We start from the raw sequence: 27221 nt of genomic DNA, 5'->3' as shown, positions 1-27221 counted from the left end.
AACTGAGGTCACGGGAAAGGAGGGAGGGACGGAGGGAGGGAGCGAGCGACGCTGCCCGCCCCGGGCCGGCAACGGGACCGCCTAGGGCCGGCAACGGCACCGCCCAGGGCCGGCAACGGCACCGCCCCGCCCGGGGATGAGGGTCCGGCCCAGCCCGGGCGAGCCGAACCGAACAGGACCGAGCAGAGCCCAGCCACACCCGGCCGAGCCCAGCAGGGTCGAACCAGCCCGCCCCAAATGGCGCCGGTGGCGGGGGGAACCTCGCGACCTCGCGAGGGGACCGTGAGGGGAGATGGCGGTGGATCCCTCATGAGCCCCTGAGGGGAGATGGCGTCGGAGACAGTTGAAGGATGTGAGAGGATAGTGAGGGGACGCGAGGCGATGTGCCACTGCGGACAGTGAGGGAAGGTGGGACTGGGTTTCTCACAGCCCGGGGCTCAGTGAGGGGACATGATGCTGAGGACAGTGAGGGCATGGAGGGAGGTGGCACTGGCTCCTTCACAGCCCTGGGATTAGTAAGGGGATGTGGGGGGAGATGCACTGGGGACACTGAGGGGCATGAGGGGCCTTGGGTCTGTCATGGCCCTGACCTCAGTGAGGGGCGGTGGCATTTGGGAGTCTGCCATGACACAGTGAAGGGACACGGGAGAAGGTGGCATTGGTTCTTCCACAGCAGGGAGGATGTGAGGGGAACAAGGGGAGTTGGTTCCTTCACAGTCCAGGGGGACAGGAGGGGACAGTGCTGTTGGGTGCCTCCTGAGTGGACACACAGTGGGTTTGGAGATGTGAGGTGCTCACCAGCCACCCAGCTCTCCGAGCCAGGGCCCAGCCTGCAGCTTTGCTGCACTTTGGGGTGCTGGCCTCGAAATTATCAGTGCTGAGGGAAAAATGGGCGATCCTTATGGCACCCCACCACCTCAGGCTTCCTTCAGTTCTGCTCCACCAACCTGAAATGGAGGATCCAGCTCTTTGCTGGGGTCCTTATGCTGGTGCCACCATGGATCCAAAATGGGCCACAGCCCAAGCCTCCATTGGTGGGAAAAGTTCCTAAAAACCTCAAGTACAAGCCCCACTTGCCATCACAGGACAGAGACAGGAGTTGATGAAAAGGCTTAAGATAAATTATAAATAAAACCTGAGGCTGAGGTGAAGGATTGTGACCTAGGGCTGGCCTAGCACCTGCATCACCTGGGCCTGGTAACTGAAAATGGAACTGAAAGTAAAAGCAATTAAAAAATGTGAAAGCCAGGAGCTTCCAGGAGTGCATTCCCTGCCATTCCCACCCCTTCCTCCATAAATAACCTGCTGGCAGGGAAGGAAAGGGCTGAGCAAGGGCTTGGATGGAAAAACCACAGCAGGCCAAGCCTGCTCTTTCCCTGCCGGGATGGCCCAGCCAGTTTAACAGCTTTGGAAATGGGAAGGGAAGGGAAGGGAAGGGAAGGGAAGGGAAGGGAAGGGAAGGGTGCATGGGTTAGAACTGAGCCAAACCAAAAAGCTTTTCCCAGCTCCCCACCAGCCTCTGGAGATGCGGAAGCATTGCATTAAAGGGGATCCCAAGGATCAGAGCTTATCTTGGCATGTGGAGAGGAAGATGACTCTCTCCTCCTGAAGGGGAGGGGGGGAATGGAGCAAATTCTGAAGCCTGATCACCAACAAGTCACTGGAAAGACTAAAGTCAGCTGCTTGTAAAGCAGCCCAACAGATCCCCAATACCAGTTTATGTTTTCCTGGTGAATTTTAGGATTTAAAGCATAAAGTATAAGGCAAACGAGCTGTACAGCACCAGCAGGTACGTGCATCCGTTTGCATTCCTCCTTGCTCTGGAGGCACCAGGTGCAGCATTTACACCTGTATAATCCCATGGGGGTTGGAGTGAGCTTTAAGGTCCCTTCCAACCCAAACCACTCTGGGATTCTATGGTAGAACAGACTTACTGGTGTTCTGCTGTTTTCCTGAATGTTTTGAATGCCCCCAGTATTTGTTTTGAGTAAAACGAGTTAATGACCCCTTAAAGCACCCACCACACAATTATGGATTTACACGGAAAATTCCCCACTCCCAGCATTTAGGCAGCTCCCATTCTCCTTAGAGAAGCTTGAGAGGATCCATCCCACTCCCACCACACATGGGTTGCTTCCCACCCTCTTCCCAAGAGATTTTTAACTCTTTGCTCAATATTTGCAGCCTGAAGTTGGCATGGAGAACATGATCCCCAGGAAGAGCTCTCAGGTGCTTATCATGGATGGAGAGTGAGGAAGGACAGAGCGAGTCACTGAGGGGAATCACCCCCTGCAGCAAGGTGTGTTACAGGCAAGATACTCCCAAGATACCACCCCAGGCAGTGCAGTCATAGGGCACCTCAGTAATGCTGCCAGCGATCCAGGGGGAAATTAAAGAGGCACAAGGAACACTTCGGGAATTGCAGTATGCATTCCAGGAGGAAAAATAAAATTAGTATTAGGAAAACCATGGAAGAAACTGTTGAGTTATAAGGATAAGTCAACTGTTAGCCCTGTGAGCACACCTCCATTTCCACAGGCACAAGTGCTTTGGTTTTAAACTCCTTCCCATTTCTATTTGTTAACAAAGAGACTGGGAACCAGACATTCCTTTGGCAGTGGCTCTTGGGAGGGATTTCAGTCACCAACCACTCACATCCTTGTGTTTGACTCAGTGCTTTATTGGCAGGCTCACAGCACCGTGTAATCAGCACATGTGGTTGCTGGAGGTAATTATGTCAGTCTAGTGATTACACTTCTGGGGGTCCCAGCACCCCCAGCGTACCCCCAGGGAATGAGGCACAGCAGATAATCAATGTAAGGTCACAGTCAATCAAAAGCCAGGTGGGCCAGCAGGGTTTCCCAAATCCCGTTCTGGTGACAAACTGGCCCAAAAGTGGTTACCTTGGCAAAGCCACACCAAGCACGTGCTCAGACATGGGACTGCAGAGGGGCTGATGGGAGGCACTGCAGAATTCCTGAGCAATGGCTCAGTCATGTTCCTTCTGCTGACCATTCCTTGAACTATTCTGAAGCAGGAAATTGCATGAAGGAACACTCACCTCTCTGCATCCCACTCCTGCTCTTAATGCAGCCGCTGCATCCACGTGACTACTCAAAAAACCTTCAGCTGTTATTTTTAAACTCCAGGCCTCTGCAGGAAGTTTTTAGGAGACCTCTACTTGTAAAGGCCCACAAAAGATAACCAAGGATAACATAAGATAACCAAAACACCAACTTGGAGTCCACGTTTAATGCACAGGGCCTGACCCTCTCTTGGCTGTATAAAGGCTGCAGATGCCAATGCCCCCATTCATGGAATCCCAGAATGGTTTGGGTGAAGGGACCTTAAAGCTCATCCCATTCCACCCCCTGCCATGGGCAGGAACACCTTCCACTGTCCCAGACTGCTCCAGGCCCCATTCAGCCTGGCCTTGGACACTGCCAGGGATCCAGGGGCAGCCACAACCTAACCCTGTTAAGCTTCAGGACATCAGGCCAGTTCAGACTGGGACAATCCTAAACGTGAACACAACTGTGCCGTTTTACACATTACCAAAATAAAACCATCTTCATCAAGCAGAACATACAAGGCCCAAGTGCTCAAAGTAGTTTTGAACCAGAGCATTCAATCCTTAAATCATCTCCCAGCAGAAGAAATAGCAGCAACCCTTTGGCCAATGTATGAGGCTGTAGCAGCCCACACATCAAACCTTCCCTTTTCCCACCCTGAGAACTGAATTCAGAATGGGGTTTGCATGATAATTATTGACCTCACTTAACTCTAACAGTGACACCAGCATCACGTGCAGAGCTCTGAACATGTGAGGAGGAAACCACTGAATCAAACCACTGAATGAAACCGTTTGCCACGGTCACTGAATCATAACCCGTTCTGTTTGTGTCTGTCACCTGGCACCAGCACCCACAGCTCTGGTTAGCAGGGATTTAAAATGGCCAAAACCTCAGTGCTGTTACAAGGAAAAGTGGAAGTTTTTCTAGGTCTGAAAAAGGAACTGCTCCTCCATGAGAGGACCTTTGGGTTAGTGACTATGCCAAAGTTTCAGAGGAGAAATATCCTCTACGCCTCCCTACTAAAACCTGTTCTACTGTATGATACTAAGAGAATGGGACTTCAAAAAAGCCATTTCTAACTAAAACTCTAATGAGCTTTCCAGGGCTTTAAATGCCAATTTTTTTTAATGTCCCAAGAAATTAGCTTCCAGCTCCAGAAAAATAAATCTCCATCTGCTAACTGGGCTGGAAGTGAGGTATTCAGGTAGGAGACAAGCAATGTCCCATTCAATTACCCAGCAGACAGTGCCATGGTCTAGTGCTACATTTTATGTTTACTCTGATGCTTTTCCAAGTCCTCCACAAAGGACCCAACAGCACATCCCCAAGAAAAGGAATACAGGAATTTCTTAAGTCTGTTCTTAGGCCCTCCCAACTGAAACAATTTTACCCACAGATTTCTACTCATTCTATTCAAAATGGCAGCATTTATGTTCCAGAAAATCCATTTGCTTTGGGAAAAAAGGCAGTCAAGGATTTGAGTGCAGAGCTGCCAACCTCAGAAATACAGACAGACCAACCAAGCAACATTATGATAAAGTGTTTATTCTTTTTTTTTTAAATATCAAATTTTTTTTACACATAATTTGTTGATAAACAGTCCCCCAATATTAAAAAAAAAAATCAAAAAATAATCAAGTGTGTATTACTTTGGGCAGAACCACATCCCATTGATGACACACCCACTCCTCTCTTCAGCCGCCTGCGAGGCTGCAGCGTGTTCAGCCCACAAGAGTCAATGACACAAAACGCAACCAGCTTTAGGATTCCTGAGTATTGATTCCCTCAAGTTCCCTAAGCGAGTCTGTAAAACTCTGAAGCATCAGTCAAAGTGTGACCCAAACTGCTGCGCTCTGGATCATGGACTAAGCCTCGTCTACACAGTGCAGGAAGAAATCTCGAGTGCTCAGAGGGGAATGATGTACATGAAACTGACCTCGTTTCCCAAGCTGACTTCCGAGAGAGGCAGGCAGAAATACCTCTGGATTTCTCCTCTTTGAAATTCTGTAAGAGTGCTGGGGAGCCATTTGGCAGGACGTCCAAGTCTGGTGAAGAAACCTCTAGGACCTGCTCCTTCTTTTGTTCATCAATGGCATAGTTTTACAGAAAACTGTTCTGAAGTTGAGCATTCAGCAAGTACACCTAAATATTGCTACTTCTGAGAAGAGGAGACAGCAAGAGGGAGACATGGAAGAGGGGAACATGGAGGATATACAAGGTTAACAGTCCTGGAGACTGAGTGTCTACATAGAAAGTTAAACATACACAGCAAGGAGGCAGAGATTGTCACGGTAGTAGCTCAGCTCTGTCCTGCAGCAGGTAAACATGCCAGGGACAGTCACCAGGAATATTCCCTCCTCTTGTCAGAATTACCCATGCCCAGAAACTCCCACATGTTGGGATTCCACTAAACATCACCCCTGTGTTCACCTGTGGCCTCGTGTACACAAACATGCAGTCACCAAGAGGCCAAGTGAATTCCTTCAGTATTTTTAAGGAAAAAAGTAAATCTCAGAAACCAGGAGTGGTTCCAGGGCACACCCAGAAAGAAGTTCTACAGACCCACATGGGTCCCCACAGGTGCTGGCAGCTTTACAAAGCAGCTTCCGAGCACTGCTTTTCTCTCTAGAGCTGGACTGCCGTGGTGAAATCCCTTTGTTAAGTGATGTGACATTAGGACACTGCAGCAGTGGTTAATGAGGAGGGGGAAGAGAAAAGATGAAGTGCCTGATTTTAGGCCAGAATACCTGGCTCCCAATAAGCCAGAGCACTCTGCCATCCCTCCTTCCCTATAAATACTGCCACTCTGTGGGCCAGGTCAGCACAGGGACCAGCAAAGGGACTGCTGGAGGCTGAACAGAGGATGTGCATGTGCATGCAGCAGAGAGGACACACGTTGAAACAAAGACAACTTTCAGACAGCGTTCGCTAAACACACATTCTATTACGTTTTATTTTGACCTGAAGTACTCACCACTGCCCCAGTTTTATACTAGATCTTGCTCCTAAAAAAATTATTCACTAATTTAGCAGCACATAGCCATTCACTCAAAGCAAGGCTTGGAAATAAAGAGATTTAAATCACCAGGCTTGGACCTACTTGATAAAAGAGTTTTAGAAATATTTATCAGTTGGGAGTCAGGGTTTGTTTCTAGCAGTTTGGGGAGAGTTACCCACAGAATTCTAGCACTATGGATAAATGCTTCCATACAGCTTTGGCAGAAGGATGAGATTCAAAACTTATATTTGACAAGGAATAAAAGTGAGCATTGAAGCAGATTGGCTGATGCTCTAAAGCTTTTATAGCATAAATTCTGTATGCACAGCCTAAGTCAGCGTGGCCATGAGAGCAGAGCCTGTCACCAGCTTGGTGCAGAGCAGCACCACTTGGGCCAGCTGAGCAACAGCTTCTAAAACAGAGAGAATGATACAAGGGGCTAACACTGAGTAGCCAACATCTGCTGCTCCAAGCAGTTGGCAGTACATCCACCCACAGGCAAAGGGTGCAGGTTCAGCTCTCCTGCATCCAAGAGAGCCAACCTGCCCCTGGCTCCTGTTACTTTGCTCCCAGGGCCACCTCACCAAGCCCTGCACTGTGAATCAGGAGCAGATTCAGCCATCTGAAGTCGCTCTGGATCTGGGAGCCTCATTGCTGCTGCTTCTGATGGTGAACCAGATGCAGATAGGAATGGGTCTGATAGATCCTGTCCTAAGGCTTCTAGAGAGACCTGCTGACACTGTACTCCTGTACCAGCCCAAGCTTGCCCTTCACAGAGGGGCTTCTGCTGATCTGAGGTGCTCATTTGCAAGAATATTAAACCAAACCTTCAGCAGGGGTAACTCTATCACCTGCCCAGTGAAGATGAGAAAGCTGCAGTCTGGCCCCAGTAACTCATTTTGAGCAGAGCCTCAAGTGGATGCTGCTTCAGACAGCTAAGCACCACTTCCCACATGGAGCAGTGCCTGCTGCTGGCACCACAAGCAGAGGGATGTAAGTGAAACCTGTCTGGGAGCTCCAGGTCTGGATGGTACCGTCCCAGCTCATGGAGAAGCTCCATTTGACAGCAGAATGCCTTAAAGCCCTTTATTACTCCAGAGGATCTCCTCCTGGCTGCCCAAGTGTCTGAGGCAAATCTGACACCAGCACTCAATGACAGCACAAACTCCTGTGAGGTGGCAGATGAAACCAAATCAGTGTTGCTTTTAAATGCCACCTGCACAAAAACAGCCCAGCACACACATAGGAGACCTGCTCAAGCAACAGGGAACACAAACACCAGGACACAGGCCTGAGACAACCACAAGACCACATGGAAGCCATGAACAAAAATGTGTCTGGTGCTGCTGAGCCATCGCTCTAAGTTTAGCTCAACGTGTCAAGTTCAAGACAAACATCTAACACAAAGCCACTTCTGAGATTTGCAAGTGGGACTGAATCAAAGCTCCTACTTAAAATTTTGCTTCAGCCACACCTTCCTTTCCCTTCCCCAGCCCTGACAGAGTTTTGGGGCTTTGCAGAGCATCACAAAGGAGTTCTTCCTCCTCAAAAAAGCATCTGGAAAGGGCTTCCTACAGCACAGCCTTGGTGAGGCCTGACCACTCAGGTGACTCACCAGAGATATCCCAGAAGGCCACGATGGTTGTAACGCAGAAGCCACATCAGTGCATTTGTTCTGTGACCCCTGCTGGGGAGCCCTGGCTCTTGAGGAGGTGTCAGATCAGCAATCCCAGCCACAGCATTCACAGCCACCAGGCTGACCAACCCCAGACATCCAGACAAACCACAGCAAAGCAGATTCTTCCTTCTTCCAATCACAGCCCTGCTTGGAGCCACTGAGATGAAGTTCATTCCTCCCCGGGCACAGGGATATTTAGAGCCGTAACACACAGCTGGTTTGTTAAACAAATTCATCATTAAGGTTTAGCCTTAAACTGGTTGAGCTTGTTCTTTTTGCATGAGGAAAAATGTGATGTGGGCAAGGCTAGAAAAAAATGCAAATACTCTTTTTCCCTCCCCCCCATCCCTAGAGTTAATACCAGCACATCTCCAAATAAGTTAAAACCTATCTTATAAGTTTTGGTAGCACCAAATTCTATCCCTTCCCTTCTTCTATCCCCATGTTGTAAACTGGAACACACTGGCCCAAGAGCATCACAGAATATTCTGAGTTGGAAGGGACACAAGAATCATTGAGTCCAACTCTAAATCAAAGCATAAAAGGGTTTGGCAAAAATAAGCATCATCCTTCCCCATGCACACACGAAAACCCACGCTCCCAAAAAAACCCCTCGCTCCTCTGGCAAAAGCCTTACACATCCAGGAGCATCTACACAACTTTAGTAGCAGCCAGAATAATTTCAACAGCTGGATGTTGGGTTCCAAGGAGCTGCAACACATCCAGAGTCCACACTGGACTCAGTATGCACCTCCCCTTCTGTGCGTGTGTGGCCAATTCCCATCACAAATTGCTTTGTGCCGGACAGGGCAGTGAGCGCAGTGGCTGCTGCTTTTTATTCGTAGCATTGGAGGTTATTCTAAAATCATACATTTAAATAAAACTAGTAGTTTTAATCCAGTATGCATGATTAAAAGCTATCCTGTCCACACAATGCAAAGACGTTTTCTTTCCTTTCAAAGCCCAAATCTAACGAGTGAAACAGAAGAGATGTGTTACTTTGGCTGCAAATAATTTAAAAAATCTGGCTCAACATTCTGCTTGTCCATTGTGGTGTGTAATTGAGATACTCCTGTAGAAGAAAAGATCCCCCAGTCAGCTCCCTCTTCCACAGTTATGTGGGAACAACGATGCTCTTGGCTAGCAAAATGAGAAGAGCAAGATCTGCATTTCCACCTGCTTGTTCCAAGGCCTGGAGAGCTTCCTGTGGGGTAAAACCAGCACCGAGGATCCGGTCGACATCAGCCACAGGGAAAGCAGGGGGTGGAGCAGCCCCTGTGGTCAGTCTGGTGTAGGCAGCTGGGGGGCTCAGTGGTAATTCCTCCCTTCCACCCAGCGGCCACGGAGCTGCAGGAGTGGCACTGCCACTTCTCCCAGGTGCTCCTGTGAACAGGCACTGAGTATCCTGTGGTACTCCTTCACCCGAAGCAGGTGTGGAGGAAATAGGCATGCTCTGCTCCGAAGTTGGACTAGGTGCACTCTGAGAACCTCCTTCCAAAACCTCCCTCTGCTCTGGGCTCTGCTGGGTGGCTGCAGAACTCAGCATGACCACATCACTCTTACCTGAACCCTTCTGCCTCTCTAAAGCATCTCCCCCGAGCACAGGCTGCCCAGCAGTGACGGGCCCGGTGCTGCTGTGCTCTCTGCCAGAATCACAAGGCTGGCTCCCCTCTGCTCCTCCACCCTCAGAGCTCGTCTCAGGGAAGGAACAGCTCTGTTCCTGGCTGGCTGGATCCAAGCCTTTCTGCTCACTTTCAGGAAGTCCCTTCTGCTGCACTGCTGGCTCTCTCTGAACCATTTCCAGCTGTGAGACTTCTTCTGAGGCAAGGATCTTGCATTCTCCTTTCCGACTGATAACCAAGAGTTTGTGAAGCTCTTTCAAGGCTGATGCCAGAGGGAAGCATGGCTCTTCTGAAGGTCTTCCTGCATCCGTGTCCAGCTGTTGAGTGCTGGAGGGGGAAGAGCTGTCTGCTGCCAAATTAGCCAACTCGTGAGACTCTGCAGGAATTTCACTAGTGCTTCTAGATTGCAGGACATCACTGGTGGAAAGTGAATCACTCAAGGAGGACGGAGACTTGAGCCACTCCACCTCCATGGAGAAGGCCTCCGAGTTCGGGTTGGAGATAGGTCTGTTCTCAGTCTGCTGCTTCTGCTGCCTTGCTGAGCTCTGTGCTTCAGCTGCAGCTTGCTCCACTGCATCTATTTCCATGGAGGCTTCCATGTGCACATGGCTACAGGAGGCTGACAGTTGGATACTCCCTTTCACACAGGAACGACCTGCTCTCTCCAGTCCATCTCTGATTTCCATGGGAGGATTTTCTGGCTGTTTGGCTTCTGCCACAGCAGGTTTCTCAACCCCACCAACACAGCAAGGTGTTTCTGGCTTAGTTGTCTCAGTTTGCTCCTCAAGATGTTGCTTCTCTGGCTCTTTGCACATCCGATGGTCTGTGGGAAGCTCATGTTTTTGCTCCTGCTTTGAAGACAGACAGACATCTTTATCCTGCCTGTGCTTGGTAGCATTGTCATCTAAATGGACTTTTGTCACTTCCAGAGGATGTTCCTGACCATGATCTTGTTCTTTAGCATTACATTCCTTTAAAATGTCAGCACTAAATGTTTCTTTGAGTGTCTTCTGTGAAAGGCAAGCTGGATTGGAGCAGGTTCCATCTCCAGTGTGCAGAGAGGGGTCATTATTTGCCAAGGAAGAGCTATTGGAATGATGCTGTAATACCCGAGCATGTTCTTTTTCTGGGGTTATCTGGTGTTCAGGTGAAGAGTCAGAAGTCTTGACGGCTCTAGGATCAATGGGCTCTGCAAGGCTGGATTCAGATGAGCAAATTGAAGCAGGGGCAGAGACAGAACGATCAAGTAACTGATTTGTGGGATTAGAGATCTTGGAATTTAGTCCTGAAGACTGGACTGGATTTTGAAATCCATCAGAAGCTGGTAATGAGGGCATTTCCAGTGAGGTAGTTTCTTTGTCACTATTCTCTATGGAAGACAGAAGGAAAGGAGCAGTCAGGACACAGCAGAAGCACCGTGGCAGCACAAACTGGAACGGGTGGCTCTAAATACCTGGTCTGTGGCCCACTCCAGCTGCAGTAAACACACACTACATGCATCAAGGCTTCCGACGTTCTGTTTGGATTAGGAAACAAACACACCAAACTCGTGTTAGCATTCAGAGCACACACCATGCATGGTTACAGTCCTGCACAGCTCCCCTACTGAGTGTCCAGCACAATGGCATGGAGGCTGCAGGAGCTTCTGCCTCCCAGAGATTCTGCCTGGCAAATTTGGCACATCAAGGCAAGAATAACTCTGCCAGAGCACAATTTAAAGGCTGTTCTGTTCTGTCTGTGCCACAGAGCAGCCTGTGGGTGATACTAGACACTTGGTAAACTCTACGCAGTATAACACACGTGTCTAGTGCCATACTCGTCTGTTCTGCCTTTGGCTGGAGATACTCAGGAGACACATTTCAGGGGTATGGGAACTGAGATGGCAACACAGTTCTTGGGTTGTGCTCCCAGCAGTGCCATCAGACCTGAGAGAAGGTGTCCAAACATCAGTGGGCTGCAAAAGGGAAGCGTACAGATTGTAGGGGGAAAGAAATCCTCCAAAAGAACTGTTGCCCAAGGCTGGGAAGAGCAAAGCAAAGGAGAAGCACCCAAAAGTCAAGCCCAGCTTGCTGCTTCCTTGTCCTCACAGAGAGCAGATGAATTGCAGATCTCTATCAGGAGCACCAAACGCTGGCTGTGGTTATCAGGGGAGATTAAGTGACCTTATCTTGCTGACAGTCTGATCTCCCTGATGTATCAGCACTCTTGTGCTCGTTAAATCACTCACACGACCTTTGCAGGAGCGCCTCTCCTGACCCCACAGCCCTGTCTGCCCAGGATCACACACCCAGCCTCTGTGCTCTGTGATTTGCTGCCCTTTCCCTTCCCAAACTCAGTGGTCTTAAACACACACCACTGGTTTTCCTGGAGTCTCTTTTTACAGTTGTACTGGGGCACAGCTTGCCATGCCTACACCTCCAGCCACAATTCCCTTTAAATTCCACGACAGAAATCTGCCTGTCTGTCCTCAGCCTTTTATTCTCTCTTCCTTTTATTCTCTGTTAACTAAAACCAGTGCAGTACCTGCTGTGACACCACCCCACTGCTCATCTTTCCTAAGGGTGGCAAAGAGCTTTATGACAGAGGATATGGATGAAAACCAGAGGGATCCTTTCTGTTTCTATGTGCAATGATTACATTCATGCTCTCTGCTCCCAAACCAACCCTTCAGGGAGGAAGCAGAACTGCCTTTGACCTGCTGGATCGCTAATTAGGGTATGATCAGACACATCAGGGATTTGCATTTAGGTAGCAGCAGGAGCTGGTTTTCCACCAAGCTCTCCTCAGTGTCATCCTTCTCCTGGGGTAGGCACAGGAGCTGAGTCCCAGCCCCACCAGGGATAATGATGCAGCTAAAACCAGGAACAAACTTCCCCACAAAGTGTACCATCAGGGATAAATTCCTCTCTGTACCAGGAACAGCCTGAGCTGTTTGTGGTGGCAGTGACTTGGACTGAGGTGTGTGTGGGATGAACTGCCTGGCTACACTTCCTCCTCAGCAAAACAGCTCCAGTTTTGCTGCCAGGTTTGTAAATCCTCCATGATCACTGAGTTCCCCAGTGGTGGGAAATTGGCACAAAAGAGCATCAAGCCCTCAGAGGTAAATAAGAACGTGGAGGTCCTGGATCTCAGTGAACCCCACCACCACCTCAGCTGCCTTTCATAGATGCTGAACGACCAGCAAAGCAGCTGACAGAAATCATGAGGCTCCCTAAAGTGGACTTCAGGGGATTAAATAAAGCTCAAGGATAATACAGGTGCATTCAAAACAAGCACTTTAATAGCCTCCAGGTGCAGGCGACCATTTGTGTTGTACCATCTCCTGGAAGCCAGCAAAAATTCCTCCAGTTATAAAAGAACACACGTGTTGTGGGAAGCTGAGCTTCTTTGGAGGTGCATCACATTCTCTTTCTGTCCTTCTTCCGTTTTCTGTTTTTTCCTTTCTTGTTTTTCTTGGTACCACCTAGCAGCAACTCAAGTTTTGGAAGAGAGAAAGAAGGAATGTGCTGACATTTTAGTATACAGCCAACAAAAGCCTAAGGGCCAGAGACTAGTACTGTGTCTAGAACTGTCAGGACTGTCACAATCAATCTGAACAAGAGCCAATTTAGTTCTGTACCTCAGTGTTCTACGGGCATTAAGTGAACACACAAAAAATGGATTTCCTATTCCCATAAATCTCTTACATTCCTCTAGGGCTCAGCATTAACAGAAAGTGTCCGAGTGCTGACTAGCCTGAGCAAAGCCTCGTGGTCCTTAGAACTATATGTGGTACATAAGCAGCTTGGATTTAAGTAATTTCAGGCACTTTTCTGCTTAAAAAACTTGTCTAAAATGCTTTTATTGTAAAGACTCATAGTTTGGGCTGAGGTTTGCTTGTTATTTAGTTCTCTTTCAACTAAGAACTAAATCCAACCAACCATAATATCTGCAAAGCCTCATCCAAAGTGGAAATATATTCTGAAAGCTAACCCAGGCTCTACCAGGCTCTAGGTTTCACAGGAAAAGAACTAATATTTACACCTCCCAGGCTGTGGGAACAGCCAAAGCCCAGGCTCCTGAGCCTGACCTTTAGCAACATCAAAACCCCATCACAAGGTCAAACCCATGTTTGTGTTTCTCTCTGCTGGCTGCAACTTCAGTTAATAAACATTCAAATTTGGCTAGAAAAGTCACACATTTGAACTATTTCTTACTGATTCATTAAAGCCAGACCTTCCTTCTGAGGTTTTTTACAATTGGCCAAAAGGATCAACAAGTGCAGTTCCGTGCTCCCCTTAATGTTATCAACTTCATTATTTGTAACTAACTGCTTACTCTTTGGGTTGTCAAACAGTAACTGGAAGGTGTTAAAGAAAAATGTCAGGGCATTTCAACTGGATATATATAGATACATATAGTTAAATATATATGAATTTTAGTATCTAATAGTTATATAAATGTACATATAATATATGGTTAAATCTTTTTTTTCCTCATTTGAATTTTAAATACGGGCACGCTAGAGTCTTAAAAAATTAGCAAGAAAAATGCTGAAATCAACTTGATCAGCTTAAACCTGACCCAGCAAAGAGTTCTACATGTGTGTAGGAAGCAGAATTTACTGCGTTCTTTCAGAGCAAAAATGAGCAGTAAAACTCAAAGGTCTCTAGAGAACTCTTGGATATAAAATGTTATCTTTAGAAGTTTTGGAAAAGGCTTAAGGAATACACCCTGAGGTATTCACAGCTTCTCTGGAACAGCAGGGAGAAAAGAATGAGTTTCCCCTTCAGCTAAAAGCTGAATTAAGGGAGGAGTTGAACAGAAAATTTGAGTTTCAGACTGGTTTTGGCTCATAGTTCAGCTTTCAGCTATTTGGCTGAAAATAAAATCACTTTGCTCAGTTTTGCAGCCACCAAAACTCCATGTGACCATCTGTGCAGCATTTGGATTCCAGGGACACTGGAACAAAACTGCAGGAGAGTGAAAGTTCTCTTTGCAGGTCATGTTTAAGGCTGAGGATGTGAATTCAGCTTTTGAACTTCAGAGCAACTGCAAGGAGGCAATTCCCCCTCCAAGGGCACGAGCACCATTCCAGGGAAAAACGCTGAAATAGTGCGAATTCTAAAAATTGTCATGAACTTTTGTCACTGCTACAGCTGCTCTATTTTTACGTGGTGCAGCCAGTAAGAGCAGGGTTTTGGGAGCCTCCCCAAAGCTGTGCTCACACGAGGCTGCAGCAGCAGCAGCACAGCTGAGCCACATCCCTGCCGGGCGCTACAAGTGATCCCGGCCACAGGCAACCATTAACCTCCACAGCTTGAAGGCCAGGAAAGCAGAGCAGCTGGGAAGCTGCAGGGAGAACACCAAATAAACAGCTAACAGCCCTGAATGCCTCTGTGCAGGTTTTGCAGCCCAGAAAGGAAGAGAGAAGTGCACTCAGAGGCCACAAGCAAGAATAAAGCCCCTTCTCTCCACCCTTTACTGGCTCATGCTGCTCCCAGGAGCTGGAATGGGGGACTGCTCACAGCCATCCTGACATGCAGCAGAAAAAAATGCACAGATTCCTATTTCAAGTGGGCTCCTGCTGGTACCTGCTTCCTCTACAGATTTCTGTATTGCCTCTGCGAGCTCCTGGTCGGCGATGTCCTCGGGCCGCACGTCGTCGCGGCCCGCGCCGTACGCCAGCCGCGCACACTCGGGCAGCTCGCCCTCGGGCAGGAAGGAGGTCTGTGAGCCCGTGGTGCCAATCACCAGCACGTTCTTCTTGAGATCAATGGAGCACTGCAAGAGAGCATCCACACGTCAGGGCCTGCGGAGAGCCAGGAGGCTCCCAGGGAAAAAGGGAGACACGAGGTCAGGCAATCTGTCTCCAACAGAACGGCTCACAGCAGGTGAGGGTGGGCCAGGAGTATCAGCTCTAACCAAAGGGCTCTGTCTGACTCAATCTGTAATAAATCATTCCATTGGAAAGCTCAGAGAATCTTTGATCAGAGCAAAAAGCTCCAGGCAGCAGCCAGATACCCTAGAGCTGTCCATGATGGATGTGCTTCCAGGCTGGAAGATAATCCACCATCAACTCTCCCCAGGAAAATTCTATGAATTCACAGGCCAGGCATTTATGTTGCATTTCTCACTAAACCTGCAAGAGCCAGGTAACTGTTTCAGAAGAGATTTGATACCTGATGCCTCTTAAGCATATCCAGTCCTAGGAGCATGTCCATGGGCTGCTCTTCAAGGATTGAGAAGGAGCACGCCAGGAAATCCCCTTCGATCTGCACCTGAGCTGAAACACAAGGCAGAGAAGTTCCCACTACAGCACAACAATCTGCTTTCTGTTCTTCCACCTGGGAAGGGAAAGGTCTGGGAGAATCTGAATCCAGCACTCTGATGCACCGTTTTGGTCACAGGAAGTCTGGCCCTGTGCAAGCCCCAGGACTGCCAGGCTTGCCATGGTCCCAGAGTAATTATTTTAAAAGCTGATGTGCCTGAGAACCTCCAGTCCTACCTCTCTGACCCTCCAAGCTTGAGGGGCTGCAAACAGTTTATTAGAGCACAAGTCTAAGCAGCAGCAACATCAATTTTTCAGTAATAAGGGCAGTGTCCTCCATCCAGAAAAGCTGCACAAGAGCTCAGAGGCTTTTCTTTCCAAAGGAACAGCAAACACTGCACTGTGTGGGAGCCCCTCCTGAGTGGCTCACCCAGCCCAGCAGTGCCACCTGAAACAGGGAAGGTCGTGGTGTTTCACGTTCACCTTGGGTTTTGCCACAGAGAATGTGTCCTCTACGTGTGCAGGAGCTGGGACTCCCGCACCTCCAGATGTTACAGCATTAAATGAGACAGATTCTGTGCCCAAGACAAACAAGCACATTGCAGAAGCACTTTGATTTTGCTCGTAGCAATTACAGCACCGATCCTCAGTGCCAAGATTGCGGGAAATGCAGCCAAACCCCTGCTAAAGCTGGCCCAAAAAATGCCAGTACTTACCTAAGTGCACTCTGCCAATGATTTTCTGTGTCCCAACACCCTTAGCAATGCCAGCCCACCGCCGATCCACCAGCCTCATGATATTGCACCTTTCAGCACAGGCTTGGCTCATGATGGTCATCTGGGCACCTACGAGCAACAGCACTCGTGTTAAATCCTGATGGCTCAGCACAAACTTTTATTTTCTCCTGGAAGAGCTTAAGATCTGGCACTCAGTGGCTGGGAAACCAACCCACCTGCCCCAGGGCATAAAGGCTTCCTGTGAATCCCAGTCTGCTGACCTGGCTGCCCACACATGGGTCAGCACTGATCACTACTGTAGGGATGGAACAACCCCAAGAAGTTCCCCTTGCAGGATGTGGATGGGAACCACCACGTTAAAGGCATGTGAAATCCCCCTGTCTGTAAAATAAGACACACGCACATGGCAGCGACCTTCCAGGCATGGAAGTCCCAGAAACTCTCCCAGGATCCCTATTCCAGGGTGTTCCCACACTGCTTCTCCCAACAATCTGCTCTGCTCGCCCAGGCTGTGCTCACGGTTCAGTAAAGTGCTCCAAAATCTTGTCAGATCAGTGCTTTACTGTGGGATCTTTTGGGAAAACTACTGGAATATTTACTGTTGCCCTCAGTGATGGAGAGAGTGGAGAAAGCACCTGAGTCCACAAAGGCTTTCACGGGGTGTCCATTGACTTTGCAGTTGATGTAGAGCATCACCACCTGCCCAAAGCTTTCCGGTGCCTCTTCCATCGCTATCGTCATGTTCTCTTCAATGTTTTGTTGCCTGAATTTTGTGGAGAAGAGAGAGAAAGACCAAAATTTCTGTTATCCAGACCTTGCAACATCACTCTGATTCACAGACTGACCTGGAAATCCCACCTGCTGCTGCTCACCTTACAAAGACAAATTTAAACCACAGCAAAGGCTACTTCCATAGTGAAACACAGACCTGGGAGCTGAAGATTGCTAGGAATGATCTCAGGTGAGTCCAGAGACAGAGTCACTCCCCAGCAGCCACTGCCCCTTCCAACCCCTGCCTAACTCACACCTCAGTTCCTGACAGCCTTGTGTTGCCAACAGGAACCTGACATCCATGTTAACCTGGAGAACTCAGAGCAAAAAACCTGTGGATTCATTAGTCATGCCGAGGGTACATGGAGGTGTTGCCAACAGCTACATCACTGGAATCCCACACAGCAGCTGAACATTAAAATCTTCAGGTTTCCCTGGTATCTTTCCTTTTCCAGGCATAGCAAAGGAGGGAGGTGAGCAAAATAGCAGAAAGAACACCACCACAAGCACCAGCCCTTGGTGAGAATTCAAGCCGAGAGAAAAAATGCTCTTCAAGAAATCCCTCACAGCCCCAGGATAATCTTGGAAGTAAGTGATGGGCATCTGTAGTGACTGCATCCAAAACAGGTCCCCACCAAAAAGGGGAAAAGGCTTCAATTCTGATGCCATTTCATTTTTCACTGAGTGGGATGTGAAATCTGGGGATGGCTCAGCCCAAACAGCTGCAGAACCTTGGGCACATCCCCTTTATCTGTCCCTCATCTAAGGAAGAAGGGAAGCGTTCCTGTGCCTCTGAGCAATGTTTCACTACCTACAAATATCTATTTTCTGCATTGCTGAGTGTTTATCTGGCACCAGCACCTTGTCAGTTGTGATGTGAGAGCACTCCTACCACCAGTGAATTCTGGTTCTGACCAACGATGGGTCTGTACCAGACAGACACTTTGTTATCAGGGGAAAACCACCAGCCATGAACCGACTCCAGGATTTACCACTCAGCTGAAGAAACCAAGCCTCAGCCCAACACAATTACATCTGGAAGGCAGCAAGAGGGAGCGAGCTGATGAGCAGGATGCATTTCTGCAGAACATCTCATCAGTGAATTAGCCAGACACGGAACAATTAGCAGGATGCAAAACCAAATCTCGAGGGCAGCTGGGAGGAACAATGCCGTGTTGCTGGGCAGAGCTCAGCTGGGAGACAGCACCAGCCCAGCTCTTGGGTTCAAAACACGCCCCAGGCCCTGGACTCAAGAGATGATGTGCTTTCCAAAAGTGCTCCAGTCTCAAGAGTGGAGCAGCTCAGGCAGCTCCCAAGGCATCACACACACAGCACAGACAACAGTGCTGTCACCTCGCATCACACAGTCCCAGAACAGTTTGGGTTGGGAGACACCTTAAAGCCCACCCAGTACCACCCCCTGCCTTGGGCAGGGACACCTTCCACTATCCCAGGTTGCTCCAAGCCCTGTCCAACCATGAACACTTCCAGGGACAGGCCACAGCTCATCTGTCACAGATGTGGAGAAGCCACAGCTTCTCTGGGCAACCTGTGCCAGGGCCTTCCCACCCTCACAGGGAGCAACACTCTGTGATCTCAGCAGGACACATCTCAAGGATGGGGTGCACCTCCATGTTTCCAAATCCCAACCTTCCCAAGTGCAAAGGTGGCCCAGAGCATTGCCCTGCAAACAAACTCCTCGGTACAAGGAATGTGCTTAGATCCTGCCTTCTCTGAGGAAAAAACACCATGGATGGAAGCACAGAGCAGTTTTTTCTCCCCAGAGAGGACCCCAATGCCTACAAGCCACTTTGGTTTGTTACCTTATGTCTTCTTCTATCTTGGCCTGTGCCTCGAGATCAAAGGGGTCAGCAGAATAGAGCCGGATCCTCTCCTGCTCGCGCCGGGCTCGGTCCTGCTGTTGCTCCAGCAACACCCTGGTGAATTTCTCTGCGGGAACAAGGAGATAAAGAAATGCTTTTTACTGGAAATTACTCTAGCAAATCAAATTCTGGCTCAGCAAATGCTTCTTTTGATGCCAGCTGAGGAATAGACTCAGCAGCACACAGAAAAAAGCTTCCTCTGAGGGCAGCGTGGAAGGACCTCAGAGGATCAGTGGCAAACTTGGGAACCTGCCGAGATGAAAAGCAACTGGACAGAGCTCACTCTCCTCATGTTCCTACCCAAACACTGCACAATCAAACTAAATTTCCTGGCACATACATTTTTGTAGGGAAAAAAAATTTAAAAACCACACAAAGGCGAATGTGTGGTTTTTAAATGACAAAATTCCTTTCAAACCCAAGGAACATGGCAAAACCAGAGATTACAATCCCTAAAGCTGAATGCCTACCACTGGAACCAGGAGGTGTTAGCCAGGTCTAAATGCACATTTTAAGATCACAATTTTTAGATTCCCACTTTCCAGATGGCCTCTGGCCATGTTTTACTACTTGAATGGGATCACGTATGTCCCCAGAAGGACTTGGCAGTCCGTGCAGGTCTGCACACAGGGAAGGCTTAGGTTTGCTTCCAGAGATGCTGTTCCCAGGAAGCAGCCCTGGCTCAAAAGCTGTTATGTGCTCAGGGAGGCGTTGGGTATATTTGACTGTTGGGATTTTTGAAATCAGGCTTCTGTACAGCAGGAGCCTTCATCCAGAACAGCCACAGGGCACGGATCTATGCAGATATTTGGGAATCCAAGCTGGAGCTGAGCTGGATCTGTGCCCAAACACTGCCAGTAGCAGCAGTGCAGCACAGCAAGGGAAAACCAGCCCAAACCACTTCCTCCTGACAGCCCAATGCGGCAATTTGGGACTGAAACTGCACATCTGGGTCAAAGCTTGGTGTGCACAGACCGGGCAGAGCAGCAGAGGAGCCAGTTCTGGGTGTCTTGGGCTTAACCTCTGGTTTCCTGTGCCAAGAGCAGCACCCCTGCTTAAGGTGATGGGAAAAACTCCCAGCAAGATGCATGAAAAAGCCTTAGAGTGCAGAGAAAGCTTCAGCTCTGGAGATGAACTAAAGGCAGAGTTAAAAACAGAACAGGCTGACAATGTCCATGGAAGTTCCTCTCTGGTTTCCTCTAACAGAGAGAAATCACTCAGATCTAACCCTGAGAGTGGATGAAATCTGCTAGAAGCTCCTTCTCTTAATTTATTTCTCCACACTCAACAGGATTTATTTCCCAACTAAACATCCTGCAGAGGTTCAGGAGCTCATCTACTTCAGCCCAAAAATCCTCTCTTTTCACACCTAAAGGACACCAGAGTTCAAATCTTTCACCCCAGGGAGAACAAGGGACCAACATCAGCTACAGAGGAAGTGAAGGACACACAGACACTTCCAATATTAACAGAAACTTACACATTTATGACTATTCTATTGAGAAAGTTCCTAAAAGATACCATTTCCTTGTTGTTTTCCCTCTCCCTTTCTGCAGTTCACTTCCAAAGCACAAGATCACTATGGACAGAGCTGGGTTTGGAGCATGCTGCTCTCTGCTCAGTCCCAGCAGGATGTGGGATGCAGCAAACACACCACCTTTATTGGAAAATGTGCAGTAAGGAGTGTCTTAGTGTAAAAATCAGGAGCTGAGTCACTTGTGTTCACAGACATCCAAATTGTCTGTGCCTCTGATATTTCTGAGTAGGAGATATTAAAGAGGATATTAAAGATGCCAAGCAGGAGAAATACACCCAGAAATGAAGGACCTCTGCCTTGAGTGCTGCCAAGTGGCACCTTTTATCTGCACCATCGAGGAAAGAGCAGCACATCCCAGCTCCTTAAACACCCGGGGCTGCCCCTGCCCGGAGCTGCCCCCGCCCGGCCCCAAGCGCAGCTCACCGAGGTCCCCGCTCAGCAAGGCCTCGGCCAGGGGCGGGTTGCGCTCCTTGAGCAGGGACAGCTCGTGGGGGTTGGCCAGCAGCATCTCCCGCAGCAGCGCGGGGTTGTCCAGGCCCTGCGGGAACGAGGGCGCGTCCGGCGGCGAGGGGCGCGGCCGCTGCGCCGGGGGCGGCGGCTGCTGCGTGGATGTCCCGGGAACGGCGATGCTGCTGAAATCGATCCTGGGCAGACCTGAAAGGAAGGGCACAGGTGTCGGTGCTTCACGGTTGCAGTTCTGCTGGGAAAAGCACGGGAAGGAAGAGCTGCCCTCAATGCTGCACGAGAGCAGATTCCGTGAGCAGCAGTTCATGATGGAAGCACAGCCACGTCCCCGGGTTAGTGGGTTAGCAACGCTGGTGCATTTATGTAACTGGTCTCGTCTGTCTGCCCCATTTCTAATCCCCTGAAATGCACTTGCTGACTAGTTATTCCCAGCTTCACAAACGTGAATCCCTCATGGAGGGACTACAGGGCTAAACCCACTCGCTCTGAGGCACTTCAGAGTCTCTTGGGTTAGAAAAAAGCATGGGGAAAAAAAAAGTAGTAACATTCCTGCAGACCTGCATTGCAGGTACCCATCCTCCAGCTGAGGCAGGACGAGGACCTCAGCAATGCTCCCACACCCTTCTCAGCCTGTGGCACCTTTTCTAGGGATATTTTATGTCTGGGATTCACTAGGAGTGGCTGTGGAAGGCAGGACAGAGGTGCAGGGCTCTCCTCAGGCATTCCTCGAGGAGCCTTTGGCATGCACACGATTAAGCCACTGGGTTTGGCAAGATGTGGCTCCTCAGGGAATCTGCCACAGGACAGGTTCAGGACACACGTCCATAGAGGCTGTTCCTGGGTCTGTGCCATCACATCCAGCAGGAAGGGAACTGGCAGTCATAGGAAATTCACACACCTTTACCAAGCCTGTTCTGAACCAGTCACCTCCTCACTGCCTCCACACTTCCCCAGAGGAACAGTAAAATGGTGTTGGCTTCCTCAGAATAAAACACTGCATCTGAAGCCCTCTGGGTCATTTACAAGCCCCCTGACTCACCCCGTCCACCCTCAGCACTTTGCGCAGTAGGTGCTAAAGGACACTGACAGAGCTGGTGTTGGGTAGGTGTTGGTGAAGCCTGCAGGCTCAGGCAGAGCTGGCACGGAGCCTTTCTCACCTGGGAAGCGCATGGAAGGCCGTGGCTCCACCGTCTCCTTCTGGCGCAGGATCACCACGTCCCCGTCCTTCAAGCCATAGGAGGCCAAGGACCTGTTGTTGTCGGTCAGCGGCCGCTCCGCATAAACGATCTGTCCCCAGCGGAGACAAAGTTAAAACAAAAAGCAAGATGTTATTTTGTTATAGGAGAAGATAAAAACCATTCCAATCAATCCTGTGGATCCATCTCAAGTTTCAGAAGGGAAGGTGTGATGTCCTCACAGGCCTGGCCTCAGGCATGGCAGGGCCGTGACACATTCCTGGTTGGACAACACGGGCTTGGTCTTGCCAAAATCCAGCTGTGGCACCACGAGGAAGGGCTGGTCTCCCCTGATCAGAGGCCAAGATCATTAGAGGGAAGCAAGTCTTGACCAGGACTGTCTGTCCACATTCCCAGACTCCAAACTCCATGATTACACAAGCCACAGGTGTTTTCTGCAGCATTCCCTCCTCCAAGTCAGCACCCACTGACCCTGGACAACTGCAGACGTGCCAGCAGCACCAATCCAGGTAGATCCAGGGATGAGCCAGCCCAACATCCATCATTCTGCCTCTTGCCACAACACGGCTCCCCAGAATAACCAGTTTTACAGGGACCTCAATCATTAGCTCAGTGCTTTCCTGTTCACTCCAGTGATGCAACTCTCCAGACCCAGAGCACCCAAAGGCTCTGCTCCCAACACTGCCATCAGTCCATGCAGAGAATTAACTTCTTGTGACTACAAAACACAGACTCACATCCATTTCTACTTTGATAACCTCGTTTAACAAGGGGTCCATAGACTAAACATAAAACCACTGAGATAAAGGTGAATAATTCCCAAAGAACATTTCCATGAACATCAGACCTGTAACACCTACAGAGGCCCTAAGTTGTGGGAAAGCCCAGAATGTAACATAAAGCTGGAAGAGGAGTTCCCAGAAATGGTATCTGGCAACACGAAGGTTTCTGTGCCGTCGCTGGAGCACAGCGAGACCAGGAAGATCAGCTCAGCCACCTCCTGCCCTGGCAGCAGCCCAGAGTACGGAGAACTTGGCCTAAACCCCTCAGGCACACGATCAAATTTCACAAATACCACCTTGTTTAGCCAAACCTCGTCTCTTTGGGGCTGGAAAAGGCCAGTTCAGCAACAACACGTTTGCCACAGGTCGAGGCTGGCTGAGCCACGTGGGAGAAGCTTTCGCAGTCCCGGCAGGGATGGGCTGCGGCTCTGCCTGATGCTATCACAGGGAGCAGATCCAACAAGCTCCAAAAAACCAATCACTACCTGTCTTCAGGTCTGGCTGACACTACAGACTTTCACTGCTTCACTCCAGCAACTCCAACATCTTACACAGACTCTCCCTGCAGCACCCAGCAGTGGACACCCATGGTCAGCAGCAGTGCCAGGCAAGACAAGGCAGGAGGAACACAAATGACCAGAACCCCGTGGGGCAGCAGAGATTTGGGGAAACACTCGATAGAACCAGGCACGAGCTTCCTGCCTCCTCCCCTCCAACAGAGTGTGCAGCCTCAGCACTGCCTCACACCCCGGGTCCCTGCCAGGGCCCATGGGCAGCGATTTGAAAGTGAGTGGCCTCCACCCCACAGGCACCACCGAGGTCAGCTGGCGCTGGCAGAGCCGGCACAGCCTCTCACGTTACCGGCCTGAGGCAGTGCCGCCGCAGCGACAGCCAGTGTGTCATAAATCCCAGCTGCACACCCAAATCTGAAATGGCACATTCCCTGCGCAGACACTCTGGAAGAGACGAGTTAATCAGTTTAAGTGAGGCTTTACCTCTGTCATCTTGCTGGGATTGGATTTATGAGCGTTCGGCCTTACATCCCAGACAATGAATTAAGCGCCTGGCACTCGCCACGTCCATTAGCAGCACAGATTAATCCACTCCTGACCCATTCTGCCCCAGTCTTAAAACAAACTGATTGGATTTTGCTGCCTTTTGATTGTCTGGTTGGTGGCAGTTCTGCCGGCTGGCAGGAACCAGACACGGGTTCTTCTGGAGGTGACTCAGACAGGGATGCAGGCACCGATGGATTCATTGTGCACAATGCCAGAGGGTAGAACCTTCCTGTGGAGCAGGGAACCCCAGCCAGGAGTGCTGGATACCACCTGCAGCCATCAATCAAGCCAACTCCTGGGGCCATCAAATATTCCTGAGCATGGCACAGATGGAGGGCACGCAGAGAAAATAAATGAGGGAAGGAATGAAGAGTGTGGCTCTGCTGAGAGCCTCCTGTCCCCTCTCCCGGAAAGCCACGGCCTTGGTGTGTGTAGGAGACTGGAAATTCAGATTATTTCCCCTCGCCTCACCCAGCTCCTCTTATCACCACAGCCACCAGCAGCTACCTCTGTTATCTCAGACCTGTGCCCACAGCGTCCCTTGGACACCTCACAGCTCCCTGCCCCACCCCAAACTGCAGCGCCCGGAATTCTCTGCCCAAGCCAGCAGAGAACAAGGCTGGGATTAACCCTCCTCCTCATACTGCGTGGTTTACTCCACCCTGCATGACCCTTACAATGAAATTCATCCTCTCTAGTGCCAACACAGCACCTCCAAGGCAACATTCACCTTGGCTGAGGAAAAAGGGCAGAAAACAGCCAAGTTTGGTAAATGTAAAACTGCCTATTTGTGATTTAACAATGCAAAATCCTTCCACACAAGGAGCTGCTCCTCTGATAACTTGTATCTTTATAACTTTCTCACAGAATCGTTGAGGCTGGAAAAGCCCTCCAAGATCATCAGGTGCAATCCCCACCTTGTCCCCAGCCCAGAGCACTGAGTGCCACCTCCAGGCCTTCCTTGGACACCTCCAGGGATGGGAATCCCAAACCTCCCTGGGCAGCCCCTGCCAAGGCCTGACCACCCTTCTCCAGTGAAGAAATTCCTCCTAATGTCCAACATCTTCTCCCCACTGAAGGTCCTCAAAACACCTCACAAACACCAGGCAGGAAGAGAAGAGGGAGGAGTGATAAATAACAGCCTGGCAAGCACGGCACGACGCGGCTCAGGATGATGCACGGGTGGCAGATGGATGAGCAGAAGGAAGGCAGAGGTGGCTACAAAAGCGCAGCGCTGCTCCCCTCGCCTGGGGCTGGCAGCACCCAAACCCCAAACTGGTCAGCTGGGCTGGAAAAACTCGAACAAGGGAACTCCTGACAAAAATACACAGAGAAGTGACCCCTCGCTACCTTAAACCAGACCTGGAGCTGCAGGTCACCATGACACAAGGGACAAAGGTGACAGTGAGGAGTTCATGCTCCAGTTCATGCCTGGAGATGTCAAAGCCACAGCAGAGTCACCCATGCAGGGGTTGTCCCCACACCTGGGAGCTCACTGGTGGCTGTGACACGGGAGGGTTGCTGGCAACCTTTGTGTGAGATGGGTTCTCCCTTTACACCTGCCCAAAATCAAGAGTTTTTTTCCTAAAAGAGAATCCACCCTACCTGGATTTCGTGCCCCTGCTCTGAGACTGTTTCTCTGTCACCACCAACCTCCCTTTCCAGAAAACAAGGCTCTCCCAAGGCAGAGGGAAAGCCAAAAGTCGGGAACCTGCTGGGTGAGGGACACCACAGCCCCAGGGCTGCCCCTGCACCAGCTCTTCCAGCGCTGACTAATCTTGGCTTGGCTGGAAAAACACTTTGTTAATTTAGACTGGGAAAAGGCTCGGGAAGCAAAAGCCACCACCGCTAAACTCCACAAACTCTGCCAGGCACGGCCGGCGCCGAGAAAAGGAGCCGACACCGCCCTGCCCAGGACAACCGGGGAGGAACGGCCAAACACGCGGGACTGAACCCAAAACATGAGCAAAGCCCAGACAGATGGCCCAGAGCCGCCCCCACGCAGCCTCCCCCGTGTTCTGGCACACGAGTGAGCCCCGGATCCGGGCTGGAGGGCGATATTTGCTGGGAAAACCACCCGGACGTGCCTGTTTGTTCCCCACACCTGTGTGGAAAAAAGGGAGGAAAAGACTCAATGTGCCCTTTCCGCCCCAGACCGGGCAGGGGTTTGATGGGATAAATAAACGCTTTCCCGAACGTTTCAGCCCCGTTTCCCGGGCTTTGAGGATACCACGGGCCACCACCTTCCCCGCGCTCCCACTCCCGTTCCCCTCGCTCCAATTCCTGCCCCGTTGAAGCATCAAATTCCTCCGAAACCTCAACATAAACCAAACCAAAACAAACCCACATTATCTTCTCCCTTTCAGCTGCGCGGCGGGCGCGACCGAGCCTTTCCCGGAGGGGCCACAAGTCACCGGGGGCTCGGAGCCCTCTCCCGAGCGGGTTTCGAGGGAAAAGCGAGGAGTTTCTCCCCAAACCCCAAAGGTCCGCGAGGGGAGGGAGCGGGAGGGACCCACCGCCCCAAACAACCCCAAACTCCGGACGGCCGGGGCGGATCCCGGGACCCGGCCGCTCCCAGCCCGGGAGACCCCGACCCTGCGGGAGAAGGGGCCACGGCCGCTCCCAGCCCGGGGGACCCGGCCGGGCCCTCCCCGGCGCTCGGGGCGGGGGCAGGCCCTGACCTGGCTCTCGGCCGCCGGGATGCCGGACTCCAGCTCGCAAAGGGCGCGGAAGTTCTGCAGCTCGAAGTCGGCGTCCACCTGCAGGTTGAAGGTGATCTCGGAGCGGTCGCGGCGCAGGCAGAACACGGTGAGCAGCATGGCCGCCCCCGCCCGGACCCGCACCCGCCGCCGCCACCGCCGTCAAGCGCCGCCGTCGCAAAGCGCCCGCCCCGCCGGTCAGGCGCCCACGTCAATCGGGGCCACCCGACCAATCAGAGAACGCCGAGCGGGAAGCCCCGCCCCCTCCCGCGCGGCACGGGGGCGGGGCCGGAGGGGCCCGGGTGTCACCGCCGGTCCCGGTGTGCCCGCGGCTCCTCCGCGGTCCCGGTGTGCCCGCGGCTCCTCTGCGCTCCCGGTGTCCCCGCGGCTCCTCCGCGCTCCCGGTGTGCACGTGTGCCCGCGGCTCCTCTGGGGGTCACTGGTCACCGGCGGTCCCGGTGTCCCCAGATA

General features: G+C 50.8%; 1 protein-coding gene across 6 annotated transcripts; it reads right to left on the bottom strand.

Moving 5' to 3' along the window:
* Positions 1 to 4603: 4603 nt before the first annotated feature.
* DDI2 (DNA damage inducible 1 homolog 2) lies at positions 4604 to 26932 on the bottom strand. 6 transcript variants are annotated; one of them, XM_041463376.1, is made up of 10 exons: positions 26733 to 26932; positions 22173 to 22302; positions 20974 to 21204; positions 18954 to 19080; positions 16995 to 17122; positions 16339 to 16467; positions 15534 to 15637; positions 14946 to 15135; positions 10826 to 10888; positions 10600 to 10741 (listed from the first exon to the last, which is right to left on the bottom strand). In XM_041463376.1, the coding sequence occupies exons 1-9, from the start codon at positions 26868 to 26870 to the stop codon at positions 10872 to 10874; spliced, it is 1194 nt and encodes a 397-aa protein (XP_041319310.1). In that variant the 5' UTR covers positions 26871 to 26932; the 3' UTR covers positions 10600 to 10741; positions 10826 to 10871. The 6 variants fall into 6 exon arrangements, with proteins under 6 accessions (XP_041319304.1, XP_041319305.1, XP_041319306.1 ...); XM_041463370.1 differs by lacking the exon at positions 10826 to 10888 and having other exon boundaries at positions 4604 to 10741; XM_041463373.1 differs by lacking the exons at positions 10600 to 10741; positions 10826 to 10888 and adding an exon at positions 12638 to 12845.
* Between the last annotated feature and the right edge of the window lie 289 nt (positions 26933 to 27221).

The sequence above is a fragment of the Pyrgilauda ruficollis genome, unplaced genomic scaffold, assembly GCF_017590135.1.
Source record: "Pyrgilauda ruficollis isolate IOZ18807 unplaced genomic scaffold, ASM1759013v1 scaffold165, whole genome shotgun sequence".
NCBI classification, from domain to species: Eukaryota; Metazoa; Chordata; class Aves; order Passeriformes; family Passeridae; genus Pyrgilauda; species Pyrgilauda ruficollis.
The sequence above is the reverse complement of the archived record's forward strand: the minus strand, read 5'-3'. Positions and strand labels throughout refer to the sequence as shown.

Bases quoted from the DNA above. Each gene is read 5' to 3' on its own strand.
- DDI2 (XM_041463370.1), bottom strand. From the start codon at position 26,870: ATGCTGCTCACCGTGTTCTGCCTGCGCCGCGACCGCTCCGAGATCACC. The intron at 17,123-18,953 runs GTAACAAACCAA...CACAAAATTCAG, and splicing joins AAGATAGAAGAAGACATAAG to GCAACAAAACATTGAAGAGA. The intron at 10,742-14,945 runs GTACCAGCAGGA...TGTCTTCCATAG, and splicing joins GAAATCTGTAGAGGAAGCAG to AGAATAGTGACAAAGAAACT.